General features: G+C 31.1%; 1 protein-coding gene across 2 annotated transcripts; it reads left to right on the forward strand.

Annotated features, from left to right (window-relative positions):
- Window positions 1–49: 49 nt before the first annotated feature.
- Window positions 50–10,892, forward strand: LOC148625212 (CDK-activating kinase assembly factor MAT1-like). 2 transcript variants are annotated; one of them, XM_088568580.1, is made up of 8 exons: window positions 50–152; window positions 3,453–3,605; window positions 4,565–4,638; window positions 5,377–5,480; window positions 6,286–6,426; window positions 8,081–8,203; window positions 9,631–9,752; window positions 10,241–10,892. In XM_088568580.1, exons 1-8 carry the CDS (start codon window positions 64–66, stop codon window positions 10,380–10,382), a joined length of 948 nt encoding a protein of 315 aa, XP_088424706.1. In that variant the 5' UTR covers window positions 50–63; the 3' UTR covers window positions 10,383–10,892. The 2 variants fall into 2 exon arrangements, with proteins under 2 accessions (XP_088424706.1, XP_088424705.1); XM_088568579.1 differs by lacking the exon at window positions 50–152 and adding an exon at window positions 1,384–2,067.
- Window positions 10,893–15,350: the final 4,458 nt, after the last annotated feature.

Here is a 15,350-nt window from a genome sequence, read left to right on the forward strand (position 1 = left end):
TTATTTACTAAATTTTTTTACGTGAAATGAATTCTCCCAAAGTTGTCTCCCCTCCATGAGATCATGGATGAGCAAGGATGTCCACGGTGTAAAACAACAAAATATAGAAATCCCTCCCTAAAACTGCTTGTCAATATATGTGGACACTCACTGTAGGTGAAAATTTATATATCTTTTAAGGATTGCCTTTGTATATGCATAAATATGAAAAGCAATCGAGTAAAATACGTCTTGGACTTGGTCAATCAGTATACTGTCATAGCGGCAGAGGTCTCTGAAGACATAAGTTCGAGCGAAGCATAAAGCATTATATTCCCTGACATGAAGTACACTTCATGTTAAAAACGGTAGCAGGTTCATGTGTCCCCATACTTTTCCAACCCCAAGTGCTAGTCAATCTGTCCCTAACTTGGCCCAAGTTGATCAGTTCCATCTAAAAATTATATTGTATATCTTTGAAGGTGCTGTCCAGATATCACCGCTTTGACTGTTCCTGATTGAGTAGTTGTAGTTCTCCCTTCTCTCTTTTTTAAAAAGGAGCAGGACACCAAGCAATGTTTTTCTTACTGAGTAACTGTTTGGTCTATTTCATTCAATCAAGCTTGTGGTAGGCTTGGATGCTGGGTTGAACTTGTAAAAATCTTGATTAAAAAGAAGTAAATGGAAAACAATAACCCTTAATAATAAAAATATAACTTCATGAATATGAACCTGCCCTTGGTAGGTCATTTCTATCGGAATGAGAACCTTTCTACAGTTCTACCATGGGAGTGGAAAATCTACCAGTTTCTGAACATTGCAGTGACCATATCAAAACCATTTTGAAAACTCAGTATTTAAACCCCAAAAGTTGTGTTTTTATCTCTTTTCCTTGATTATTTGAGCCATAAAATTGCCAAAAGGTGTTAATAGCTGTGTAAACAGGTAAAGGAATATTTTATGACAGGTAAATAATCTCTGAGGAGCAATCACCTGATCTGGGTTATCAGTGACAATTGAAAATTAGAAAAATAGACCCAGATTGGATGCATCACTTTTTTATGGACAGACAATAATTTTCTACTGCACAATTAATTTGATAATTTCTGTCAATTTAACAGTCTAAATTTTGTATAACCATGTGTGTAATTACCATAGTTGATTCAAAATGTCAATTACCTCTTTCATAATTACCCATCTTTATTTACATTTTCTGTAATTTCAGCAGTTCAGTATATTTCCCAAGTTTCATTTGCAATAGTTGTAGGAAATACTACTCCTTTTAAATTATGATTTTGGAAATTTGGCATCAACATTCTTGATTAATTGTTACAATTTCCCAAATAGTTTACAACATGGTATGCAGTTAATGAAAAAAGGGCCTAAACTTCAATATATATAATACAGATATGCCGCAGGACAGTACTGAAAACCTACTGTGAATGTGAGGAAAGTTGGTCAAGGAAGGTGGTACATAAAAATAAATTAGTCAATGATGGTGGTGCATTAAAATGAGTGAACTTTTAATGAGCAAATCGGGGGATAGATACATTATTCTTATAGAACATAAAGAAAACAAACTTCGTGTAAGTGGATTTCCATAAACTTCACACATAATTTACTTGCTACGCCACGAAAAATAAACACTGATGAAAAACTTTCAGTTTTCAAATAAAATCTCCAGCTGAAAAATGACAAATCTCCAGTTTTTAAGGAACCACTTTATTGCATATATGTAACTTAAATTGACAAATTACTTATCATTTTGTAATGTAATAATTATATGTAATACTCTAAACTGTTCTCCAGTAGGTCTAATACTAATAATATTATATGAATTATATCTATTCTATTATATTGTAGAATTTAAGAAAAGACTTATAGAAATGGATATGATAATTTAATTTCAATATTTATTAATTCATAATACAGAATGCATCTAGTTTATGATTGGGGACAGATTGACTTTTGGACAAATTGACTGGGGATGGATCCACTTAGGGGATGGATTAACATGAAATCTCATAAACCACTTGACTTATGCAGTGTTTTCATCTGTGGGAGCCAACAAAGATTAGTAATAAACAGGTCAGGAAAAAGACCTCAGATTACGGTTAAATCCCAATTTGGGGTATTACCCCTCATATGGTGGATTTTTCATCCATTAATATGAGACAGGTAAAACCAGAACTGCTTCCCAAGAAACATGAATTCATGCCACCTTTCATATTGTAAGCACTGTTTAATTTTTCTAAAATAACTTTCCAATACAGTTAAAATCATCTGATGTACTATTGAATTGACCTAATACATGCTCCAAAGTGTTATGGTCTGAAATGTCTTTGGGTCAAATTGTCTGGCATAGGTGAACATTATGGTACCTATAAACTACAAAACTTCTTTAAAATTTTTTATTCATTTAGTTTCAATCCATTCTGTTTCATTTTAAAATGTTATATTTCAAATTTTTTTTTGGTTTTGAACTGTTTTGTTTCGAATTATTTTATTTTGTTTTATTTTGTATCAGTCCTTTTTATTTTGTTTTGTTTTATTTTCATTTGGGAATTTTAAGTACCAAATAATTATTGGTAATGCTGATAACGTCATTTTCGTAAACATCTGTACACAATGCTGTAGACTGTTCTGTCCATTTGTATTTAATCATCGACTCTACTTACTTGACTAATTCCACTTCATCCCATGGGGGACATAGGGCAACTACAGTTTTTTTCCATCTTTTTCTGTCCTTTGCTTTTCTTTTTTCTTCTTTCCAGGTCTCATCAATTTCATTAAGCTCAATAGTGAGTCCCTTACATCAGGTGTTTTATGCCATCCTTTTTTGTTGTCCCTGTGGGTTCCAGTCCAGAGCTTGCTTGGTGATGGTTTTGTCATTCTTTCATTGTGTATATCCAATCCATTTCCATTTTCTAGATCTTATAATCTGTGTTATGGTTGTTGCTTAATTCTTTTTCATAGCTCAATTTTGGATATTTTTTTAGGCTGTCTTATTGTATAGGATGTTTCTTGGACATTTGTAAACAAAAGTTTGTAAGAATTTTAATCATAGAAACTAGTGTTTATTTTCTAGACTGGTTTTGTTCGCAATTACATTTACATAGTATATGCAAATGAAGCTGTCATGATGCTATTTTTAAGCTCCTGAATCTGAAGGTACAAACTGGATATTGATGCTTTTTCTTGGCATAAGTAAACAGACCCAAGTTGACAATACAACCAATAACGCTCCCAAAAATTCAAAGTTTTCTTATTATGAAATATTATTAAAAAGTGGGAATATTTGTGTAATTAATAGTGAATTTTGCGAAGGAAGAAAATTTTTATTTTCATTATATTTTCATTACAAAAATACAAACCTAAGTAAAATGCAATATTTAAAGGTCCACAAATATTTAGATATTAAAATAAAAAGCATACTTTCTTCAGAAAGTATACTTCAGTTATTTTTTTTCAAGATGTGAGAGTTGTGTAGACTTACTGTTTATAAAAGGTTCGGGTGCATGTCCAGAATGTAATACAGCACTGAGACGGAGCAACTTTAGGCTACAGTTATTTGAAGATCCATTCATTGAGAAGGAAGTGGACATTAGGAAAAAAATCCTTAGAGAGTATGTTTTATTATTATCTGTTGGATGTATGCATTTCTGTATTATAGTTTAAAGTTTATTAAGGTGATTATACTCTATATTTCTAGTAAGTAGATTTTCCTTGTTTTTCTCAAAGGTGACCTTGATTGAACATACTTCAATGTAAAAAACATAGACCAATAAACTTGATTTCAAGATAAGGTAAAATGAAATTGATTGATAGATTTTCATCCTGCCAGCCCCTCGAAAAAACTACCACCCCAATTTTTTTTAATTTTCATATTTATGATTTCAAGAAAAGAGGATGGTATGCAACCATAAAACATATGATTTAATATCAATATGTATGGAAGAAGACCTGTCTGTATGTTTTAAGTGATTAATGGTTTAAAATGAGAATTCCATCTGCATATATAAATAATATATAAGAAAATAAGTTAAAATCCTCCCACCCTCTCCACTTTTCTGTGGATTCTTGGATTAAAATCTAACTATTAAATTTAGTTGGCCTAAAGGCAATGTTTCACTTTTATATGGATTCTGTGCTGTTAAAAACTAGTAGAAAAGATTTCCTTTAGATTTATATAAAGAACAATTAATTGACATTCTATCATATTTCAAAAAGAAAATTGTGAGTGACTAAACTTTTTTTTGTAATATTAGAAAAACTAAACCCCCATTAAATGCTAGTCATCTCCCCTTTGAAAGAATTTTCCTTCCAATTAAAAATTATACACAAATAAATGTATACATTTATGTATGGTAGTCATGTTTTGAAAAATAAAATAGAAATGAAAAAAAAAACAACCGAATATTTTTACCTTATAATATTATTACTACCAGTAAGTAGATACTTGTAAATGTATTGTTTGGGGAGAAGGGTATGTGTAAGTGTAGTATTGTAGTGTTGTATATTAGTGTAGTAATGTGCATGTATTAGTGTACTTGTAGTAGTGATGTGGTTGTTTTATCTTTTGTAGTTTTAACAAAAAAGAAGAGGATTTTGAAGGTCTGAAAGAATATAATGATTACTTAGAGATGATTGAAACAATAAGTAAGTTGTTATATTTGGTTTGACTGTGTTAACTTCAGTAAATTCATGAAAAAAATGTCACCAATACAACAAATCATATTTTACCAATACATATTTTTGCTACATACAAGTAGAAAATAAAGTTTCTTCTCATATTACAAGTCCCTTGGTGACCAGGCTAGTGTTTCAAACTCTGGGTAAGAAGTTGACATCACAATAGGGTTGGTAAGTCTCTTTCTAGTTTAAGTTTTCCTTCTGGAATTTTAGATGTAAAACTATTGAAATCCAAACATCAGTCTGCATTTTATTGTTCACTTCCGGGAAATTTAACATATTTATCCAGTAGAACTAGATATTTGTCATTTTTTATCAGTATTTTTTTTCACAAAAAGATATTTTGATTTTAACATTCAACTCAGTGCTATATTAATGACGAATCTCAATGCATTTGAATGGGAGATGAGGACCCATTCTCATGAAATCATGGAGTCACGTGAGGAGACTTACATACCCTATTAACAAAGTACAAAATAAGTATCTGTTATACTGTTACTTTCCTTCACTGGTGCCTGTTTTTAGGTACCTTTTACTCAATTTTCATTGAGAACCATGAATAAATTAATTGAAAAATAGCCTTAGTGAATTTTTTGTTCTAAAGAAACACAGCTACAAAACCTTAATTTACATTGTAAAATAGATAATACTCAAGAATTATCTACCTTGAAAACACTAGAAGGTTCATGTTTTATCTATTTCTAGTTTACAACCTTGCAAATAATATTGAAGTAGAAGAAACTAGAAGAAAGATTGACACATACAAAAAAGAAAACAAAGATCAAATCAGCAAAGGAAAACCTAAAATGGTAATTTATTCATTTGGAAATACCAATGTGTGTCATTGAAATTCCCATGTAAACTGATTTTTTTTTCTTTCATTCTTTCTAATGCATTGAAAATGTGTGTTTTTATTGTGTTTTTTTGTTTTTTTGGTATGTTTCAGAATAATTCTAATGCTAATTCTGTTATTCTTTTAGAAAGAAATGTACCATTTATACTTAAAGACCAATCATATAAATATTGCAAATTTTGGTATTCTGTACATGTCTTAATACGGAACCTCTTATCAGCAGCGTTGAAATCAGAGTCATAGGACATTTCAGAGTCAGAAATAAGTTGCTTACTTGAAGTACTCAAAACCAAAAAAGATCGAAGTAGGAAGCTAAATTCAGCCATGGGAAGTTCTAACATATTTAATACAAGGCATTAAACCTCAGTGATATTTTGTTGCTTCAAATATCAGAAAAAAATATTTTATATAATTTTGATCAGACTACTGGGCTTGTGAAATCTTTTTACAACAAATTATTTTTAATATTTTTGGTTATTCACTTCACATAAGATTTGGAAAGAAATTGAATCCACTGAATTAAAGTATGGGATTATAATTAGAAGTAATCTGATTCAACCTGAATGTTCTAAAGTGATATGTGATTTGCAAAAGATGCCTTTGGTTAGACGGTACATATAAATTGCCTGTACTATAGGCACTTTTATATGAATAATTCAGAATTACTTAGAATAACCTCTTTGTTATTAACAAATCTTAAAACAATATGATAAGTTTTTGATAGAAATTAATTTAATTGTCTTTCATGCGACTTATTATAGAGCAAGGATGAAGAATACTTGGAAATGCTGATAGAACAGGAAAAACATGATTCTGAAGTTCGCAGACAAATGATGGAAGAAGAAACAAAAAGGGATAAAAGTACAAAACGAAAGAACAAAGAAGCTCTCATTGATGAATTGGTATTACAATTTCTCCTAATCAGAGCATGTTATTTCAATTTTTTATCCTGTTTATTAAAATATTACTACTGTATTTTCCGTACTATTAGTCGATATTTTTTTTTCAGATAAGTGTCAGCCTCGACTTATCAAGAAAAAATGTTCATCTACAATGCATTTCATTAGATTTGTTTAGTTCACTTTTGATTGCTTTAATTCAAAATTTTTGATAAACAGCAGTCATTGAATCAATGAAAGCAGTCACCTAAACAGTCAAACCGCGATTGAATTCGAATATTATTGATCATTACTGCTATCCTTTATGAATGAATACGACAATGACAATAGAAACTTTGAAACTGTTAAAATATATAGAACTCTAGAAGATACATTAACAAAACTCTTTTTTCACTGGGAAGACATTATCAAGTGTTCTGGAGTTTAATTTAATTTAAGGAGGATTACGAACGGTCCGAAGACCACTAGTGGCTCTCCTCAACATACGTACAAGACAATACAATGTATATACAAGACAAGACAATGTAAGACATGCACAATACGAAAGTTACAAACAAAAGATGTAAAATCACAAAATGTGTGAGAAGAGTGTATCTGTCTTGTCTATGTATATTTTAATGTCATAAAGTTAATTGAAATGTTAACAAAATCTCTTGCTCTTGATCAAAAACTCAAACATATGATTAAAGATTGTTATATTTTCCTCATCACGAAGATCTTCACTATCGAACAATAGTAAATTATAGACAAGTTGACAAAAATATTGAAGTTAACATTTGGACAAATTATCATTTTAAGATTATTATACAATGCCCTTTGCAAGTCGCCATAAAAAGGACAATACGGTAAGAAGTGATCAATGGATTCTGTCACATCAAGGTTACAGTTGCGTTATTGTACAAGATTGTATTTATATAAATGATCATTAAGACCACTTAATTCAAGTCGTTCTGGAGTTATTGGTCCTTTTTTATGCAAATTTATACCTAATTACAGTATGTTGTAACACATTCACACGTGGCTCAAATTATAATTAGTTAAGGTGTTATCTAAATGGCAATTCGACTTCAACTCCACATCAACTTATAGTCTGGAAAATACGGTACCTATAAATACAGAATCTTGAATTTTCCACTGAAGAAAATGGCTGTCTGTCTGTCTGTGATAATCAACTTCTCCTGTAGGTTTCATTCATTGTAGTGTTTATTGGTATATGACTTAGTGTATAAATAGTTTTCAGCAAAAATATTGAAGGCATAATATGATAACAACAAGAACTACAATGTAATTGAGTGACCATTTCAACAGTTAATTTAAATACTTCGGTTTAAATTGATCTAGTTATTATAAAAACTCACTTTATAATGGGGAAAAAATTCATAAGTTAAATGCAAATTCATATTAATTTTTATGTTTGTTACTTGTTCATTTATTCTCAAGTCTTAAGTTTTCTCTGAAGAAGTTTTGAGTCTGTAATATAGGGATATATAACATTTTAGTTTGTTCATAACTTTTCAGGGTTAGGTTTTTGTTGGATGGGTGAAGTACACTGACATTATTAATATTGTCATTTAATTTTCTGAATGATTTTATGGCTCTTGTCAGAAAGTGCCAGAACGATCATTCTTGGTCAGTTTTAATTCATAATATTTTTCAGATGTTTTCAGACAGATCAGCTCAGGATATAATTGCAGTACACAAATTAGACCAAGAAAAACAGAATGAAGAGACAGGTCTTCCACAACAACCAGCAACACAGTTCTCCACAGGAATTAAACTGGCAAGTATCTGTTTAAGTGAAGGTCCTAACAATGTAATTAAAGCACTCAAACTCTCTATACAGATATTTATGAACTTCTTGCAAACAAAGTTGTGAAAGGGCAAGAGTACTGTAATCCTGTTATCTTTCCCTCTGTTTTAGTCCTAATAAACATCTTTATATGCCTATCTTTCTAGACAGGATGTATTATGGAGTAACAGTATTCATTCATCTGTCCATCATTTATACTTAGCGCATAGCTCAAAATTTCTGCCACCAATTTTTGTTAAAATTTTGGCGATTGTATCTTTCTATTGATGTGAGCTCCCTTCAGACATTTTTGCATGCATTTATTTTCAAGTATTCAAGTAAGCAGGGAAGAAATGCATGGTTTTATTTTTATGACTTGCTAATTGGATGATAAAAATAAATCATGAAATTTCAGTGTTTGCTGTTAATATTTACCATGTCAAATGCTAGTTAACAGGATTCCTTTACAAGTGTCAGAAATCATGCCAATTTCCTGCTTTTTAATAAAATAAACATCTCAAGTCAGTGATAACCTTCACCTTAAATGAAGATCTTATCACAAACGAGTAGATATGAACTGCTAATGTGAATAAATGCTGATGATGGGGATCTTGAAAACTAAAGAACTTTTTCATGTATCATGGATTGCTTTAATAAGTGAGTTTGTGAGAGGCTTAGCTTCAGTAATAGCACTTACTGAAAACACAATTGGCATTCTTAAAAGTTTCATTTCTTTTAAATCTATTTTTGTTCAAAGTATGAGAAATTGATCATTGTAATCTGCAAACTGATGGGTTTCTTTTGACAAAGCAAAACATACTTCCTAAACGCACCAGAAAAAATAGGAACATGTAAGATAAAGGAATTTCTTTAATAGGACTTCTAGAACTATATAACAGACACCCAATAAATTAATAGGCAAGCAAGACAGAATATATAAATGTATATGAAATCATTGTAATTATCTGGGCAAGGTTGTACAAGTGTCACCTGGCTTCAGTTACTTCTCTACTAGCTGACAAACAACCTGAAACTGTTGCAAAAAACAAACTTTGGGGTGCCCCATTCACAATTGTTTAACACCTGTTGTCAAAAGAAGGTAAATCATAAAACACTGAATTTACAGTTGTTTTAATATAATCCAATTCCTCATGGAGCAGAGAGTTATCCTTTTTATTTGCCAACTCTTTTTCTAGATAGTATTGTTTTGTTTTTGTTTTTGTTTTTTTTTTTTGGGGGGGGGGGGGTGAGGGCTTTTATTACAAATTAATTTATAGTGATTTTCCATTAATTTATTTTGACTATATTAAATTTACTTTACTACAAAGCAGAATGTTAGGCTAAGAGGTTGTTTACTTAATAGATTTTAATTTTCTACATATGTACCATAAAATATTTAATAATTGCCATTTTTTCAGGGTTCCCAAAATTTATTTTTACCAGTGCCTGAAGAAAACAAAGAAGTGTACAGATATTCTCCAGTACATTTATTTGTGGATGGTCCAGAGTTAATGGAGGATGATAGTCTCACTTCAAAAGGGTATGGAATGTATATTTCACAACTGTGTTTTAAAGTCAAAATATGCGGTTGAATTTGTTTCTATATAAATAGATAAAAAAAAAATTAATTTCTCAAATCCTAATTTTATTTTGATATTAACATTTATGTCTCACCAGTAATGAAGTATTGCTAATTGGAACCAGACAGATATGTAATTGAATTTTATAGTTTAAATATAAAAAAAACTGTTCACCTGATGTTGTGAAGAATATTAGTAATGTATAATCCAGTTAGGATAAATATTTTACTTTTAATTATAGTCAGTGTTGTTTTCTGAACTTGAAAATGCCTTGAAAGTCAGAATTGTTAATTTTGACTAGGATTTTGTAAATCCATTGTTTCTTGGACTTGTACATTTTTCTTTATCTCATGGGTTGAAGCAAGTTAGAAAGCTTTTAATAAAGCTTGGGAAGCATTTAGATAATTACTTTCAGATTAAGCATAATAAAGCGATGTTTTTTATCCAGGTATTTAAGCAATGTAAGAACAACATCAGATTCAGAGAAAGCGGGTGGTTTTGATACCAAATATTCTTGTCAGAGAGCATTACAGGATGCCTTTTGTGGACTTTTCTATTTTCCTGTTGCACCACAAGTTGAACAAAGTTGACATCATCTGCTAGTTAGTTCAGGGATTCACTACCTCAATAGAAAATTCTGACCTTGTGTTATCCTTCAAGAGTGTGATGATTACAGATGTGATTAATTACAAGTGTAGTATATATATCACATTAAACATCTAATTGACAGCTGATTACAATGGCCTTGCCACTTACAAATTATTGTATCAATAATTGTTATCACTTAAAGAGATAATAGTAAGTGAACTGTAGAGAACTCTATCATATGGTGACTTTGAGTATTTTTACAAATTGTTGTAAAAAGTACAGAAAGATGATTAGTTGTAACTTTACTGGTGAATGATATTCCGCAAAATGCTAATAATGTGATAATCATGACAATTGATTTGTTGATAAGGTCATGTTGTTAAACAAAAATTTGTTTGAAGTAAAATTTTGATAGAATCAAATTTCATTGTCATAACAATTTTTTTTTATAGCGAAAACATTGACAGTGCTCTTGTTGTCCTGTCATTCCAGTAAAATATATATTCTTTGGACTTTTTTCTATATGGTTGTAGATGTTAAGCTGATTATTTGGGTATGTCATTTTATCTTGAAGTGTCTACAAATCAAGTTTGAGTTTCACACTGCTTAATTCACCTCTTTTTTTTTTTTTTTTACAAACTGAGGGGTTTTAAACTTGTACAAAATGGGAATACTTAATAATCATTTTCACACTTTTTGTACCATTGCAAAAAAATTGAGGTGGTATAATGGTATGGCACAGCATCTTCATCTGTGTATGTGTCAATAGACACTTTGTTTTTGTGCAAAAACTTGAATACTAGTTGACTGATCTTTATATAATTTTATAACCAGATTCCAAGCCACAAAAGAAAGGTTGGTATTAATTTTAATGGTTATGGCCCCACCTGTTTTAGAATTAGGGGTCATAAACAAGCATTTCATTTAACTATATATCTCAAGAGAGGGCATAGCTATGTGTATGATATGGTTCCACAGTATTCTATTGTGAAAGTACTATTGATCGTGGGGTATCAATTTTCAGGATTTTCGTGGGTAGGCCGAACCACAAAATTTGGTTCCCAACGAAAAGGAGAATCTAATTGACGTATATACTGAAAACCTCAAAACCATGAATTCAAGAATCCACGAACTTGTGTTTCTTCCCTTATCCACGAAAATTGGTATCCACAAATTAAAGTACTTTCACAGTATACCAAAATGATCAGACTTTTAGTGAATGGATTTCTTTGAAATATGTATAATAAGCTGCTATACCACCAAATGAAAACTGGGATTGATTTTGGGGTTTAAGACTTGAGCCAAGTAAGAATAATGGGCCAGAAACAAATATTTTGTTCTTATTTCTTGAGTATAAGTGAACTGAATGCTTTGAAATTTTACCACAATGTGCCATACTCCAAAATGAAGGTCAGGATTGATTTTGGAGGTTTTGGCTGGAACCATTTTGGAACATAGAGCAGCAAATTGACCCTTTAATTCTGGTTAAATTTGCATTGTGTCAAATGTCTTATTGCAATCAAAATTAAAACCTGTGTCAAGTTTTAATGGTTTTTCCATACTTGCCTCAACTGTTCAGGGTTGAGCTCTGCAATTGTATCAAGCATGCCCCGCCAAACATTTCCTTTTTTTATCACACATTGCTTTGAACTCTTAAACCTATACTTTTAGTGCCTAATGCAAAGCATTATGAAATAGTGACTGGTTTAAAAATAAGTGTGTGTCCATACCTGCCTGTGTGCCTTGCAAAGGGTTTCATATGCTTTCTGGTGTTAGCAACAAACATTTAGAGGACACTTTATAGTGATTAGTTGAAACATTCACAGAGTGCAAAATACTTAAATTGTAGCTTCCAACCTATTAAGTGGTATTGTTTTCTTGCACACACAAAAAATTATTACAAAAATGCTTTGTGTTTGTGTTAGGAAAACTTGAATGACCTCACTCAAAGTTCAAATTTTGAACAATAGGGACAAGTATGTTTACTATACTCAAGCTTGATGCAGCTCTGAGTTAGGTTTGTGATTAAAAATTTGACATGCTATACAATATAACAAACATGTAAGTTTCTGACACTGAATGAACTTAAGTTCCAAATTTGACCTTTAAATATGAAAAATCTAAATACATGGCTTTATTCAGCCTATCAAAGAATCTGTAGAAATAGCTGTTCATTAAAATGACTGAAAAATATCAGTTCACTACTTTTTAGATAACAGAATCTTCAGAAAGTAAGAACTGTCCCTGACATAAATTGATGAAAAATTGCTTAGTTCAACAACCTTAAAATGAAAAAACAAATTTTTCAAAATGCTCTATAATAGGATGTGCATGTCTTTAATGTGTAAATGCAAAGTTTGAATAATATAGGTTCAATACTTTTAATACACCACTACTCATAGTGGTGAGGCATTATGTGATAACCTCCAAAAATGTTGTTCAGAGTTAGTTTATCTGTCTGTCCCCTGAGGATTTCCTAATGATAACTTTAAAAGAAATTGAAGGATATTTTTCTGACTCTATACAGTTATTGATTATCATAAAATGCAGATCGTTTTTAATTCAGTTTAGTCAGAAGTTAGGGTTAGGGCCATTTTAAGTTGTTTTTAACCCCCAAAATTCTTGACAAATTGGAATTTTCTTTCTTGGAATATTAGAATTGTGGAAAATTGTTTCTTTTGGGTATTATAGGGTCAAGATAAAGTATAAATTTCATTTTCAGTTATTTTTCCCTGCCAATTTTTTTCCAATGATTTAGAGGTACATGTATCTTTCATGGACTATGAAAAGGTGGAACTACTTTTTTTTTGTTTAATTGGAGTTGTCTTTCTTGGAATGCTGAACAAGGTACGTATTAAGTTCATTCGTTCCTATGTGATCACTGCATAGGAACAACAGATCAAACAAATGAATTTAATCTCCAACTGATGATTTGTAATTTAGGATGTTTCCATGGATATTTAAGTGCAACACAATGTAGCCAGGTATCATTAAATGTTGCATTAGATCTCTATTTTTGAGTAGGTGCCCATAAGTGTGAAAAACAGATGGAATGGAGCAGCTACTAGACCTGTTTGTAACCATTAGCAACACATGTACAAAAATAATGGTAAAAATTATTCAGTCCAACTATAAATTTAGAATGTTTTTGTTAATTTTTCCACTTAGTAAGTGCATTTTCTAAAGTACACAAAAACGTAATTGTCTTAGCTTCTGATTAGCAGATTGTCAAAGAGCAACTCTTCTGAGAGTATATTTAATTCTGAAAACATTCAACAGACCCCTGCATGAGGGGACTTGAGGGTTCAGTGGATCAACTAATGGCTATGGTCATTCAAAAGTTGTCATTAAAGCCTTTTTTGAAAAAATAAACCATAATGGCTTATTTCTCTGTAAAAATTGGCAAATTGAAGACTTACTAAACACTGTTCAGTCTCAAGTTTTTATTCCCCTGTTTTCAGGCTATCTGTATCTCATGAATTCCACTTAGCTCTCCGTGCACATTTTCACCCTGCTATTAAAAAGATGTTTGTGAATATACGGGCAAGTGATTGTTTGATATCCAAGCTTAAACATTAGCTAACTGTGAGCAATGCTCGCTTTATTTATTATTGATATTCCTACTGAGTGGACCCCCATTTGATAACCTTCACATTTTGACCTTGAAAATAAAAATAAAAATCTAATATAGGAGGTGTACATCTTTGATGTTTTAATAAATAATCTGGCAGTTTCATTAAATTCCATTAATTAATGTAGAGGGAGTGGCAGATGAGAGAATGGTACACCTGTGTGTTTGTTGCATGCTACTTGTGTACGAATGGAGTTTCCATTTCATATTTCTAGTACATATTCAAACATTTTTTGTCTTCTTGCAACAGAATTTCTAATTTCACTTAAAGATTTTTGCATTTATATATCCATACATGCATATGCCCCTGCAGTCACTGTTTCTGATAGGGTCATTTAGATATGAATCACTTGTACTAGTTGGTGTGCATCAACATCACAACTTTGTTGTTCCATATCTTTTTCTTGCATTTACACCCACATTCACAGTCAATTGACTTTGAAATATTTCATTACTGAAATAACTTTTTGTCACAGTTCCATTCATGAAAACAACATGTATGCAAACAGTAAACTATACCTGAGGAATCTGCCCACTTTGTAGGTGTTCATAAATTGTGTTGATATTATAAATTGTCCATGCTATATTAAATTAGTAACAATGTCACCATCAGTCAACTGCGAGCAATGCTCACTAAATCTAAACCCCCACTCCCCAAAAAATGACCATATACACAGAAATCTGAACTGTAGGCTAGGTACAAAACCTGTTAAAAGTTGAAAGTGTCAAGGAAATTCTGATATTTTTTACCCTAGTTGGGTCATTGTCTCTTTGACATATTATCAAAATCCATTCTTGTTATATTCAAAAGTGATATGAACTCGTAACCTTTGAAGTGTTCAAGGTTGAGTGAATGTCCTCAGTGGCTTCATTGTTTCTTGCTAATAACAGAAATTTTTAATAAATTTCTGTGAAAGTACTATTGTTAATGGGGTACCAATTTTTGTGGTTTTCGTGAGAAGGCCAAACCACGAAATATCGTTCTCATCAAAAAGGAGATTTCCTTTGATATGTATACTGAAAACAACAACACAAATTCAAGAACTGTTTCTTCCCTAATCCACGAAAACTGGTATCTACAAATTCAAGTACTTTCACAGTAAATAATATGTTTAAGAAAGCTACAATCTGTATATAAAAGTATCTTAAAAGCTCATCTAATCATTCTTTCCATTGGGCATTGAGAAATCAGTGACGAAAAATTTTCCAATACTGCACAAGTAAAAATTCTATGTCATTCAGAAAACAGGAAGTAGATGACCTAGAAAGCTGGGAAGGGGAGACACTGTACAAGTCATCATATGTAAGCCACATACCAAAAAGCTAATCATTTCTTCCA

The sequence above is a fragment of the Perna viridis genome, chromosome 2, assembly GCF_037379345.1.
Source record: "Perna viridis isolate PV_CMFRI_1.1 ecotype Kerala chromosome 2, ASM3737934v1, whole genome shotgun sequence".
Classification (NCBI taxonomy): Eukaryota; Metazoa; Mollusca; class Bivalvia; order Mytilida; family Mytilidae; genus Perna; species Perna viridis.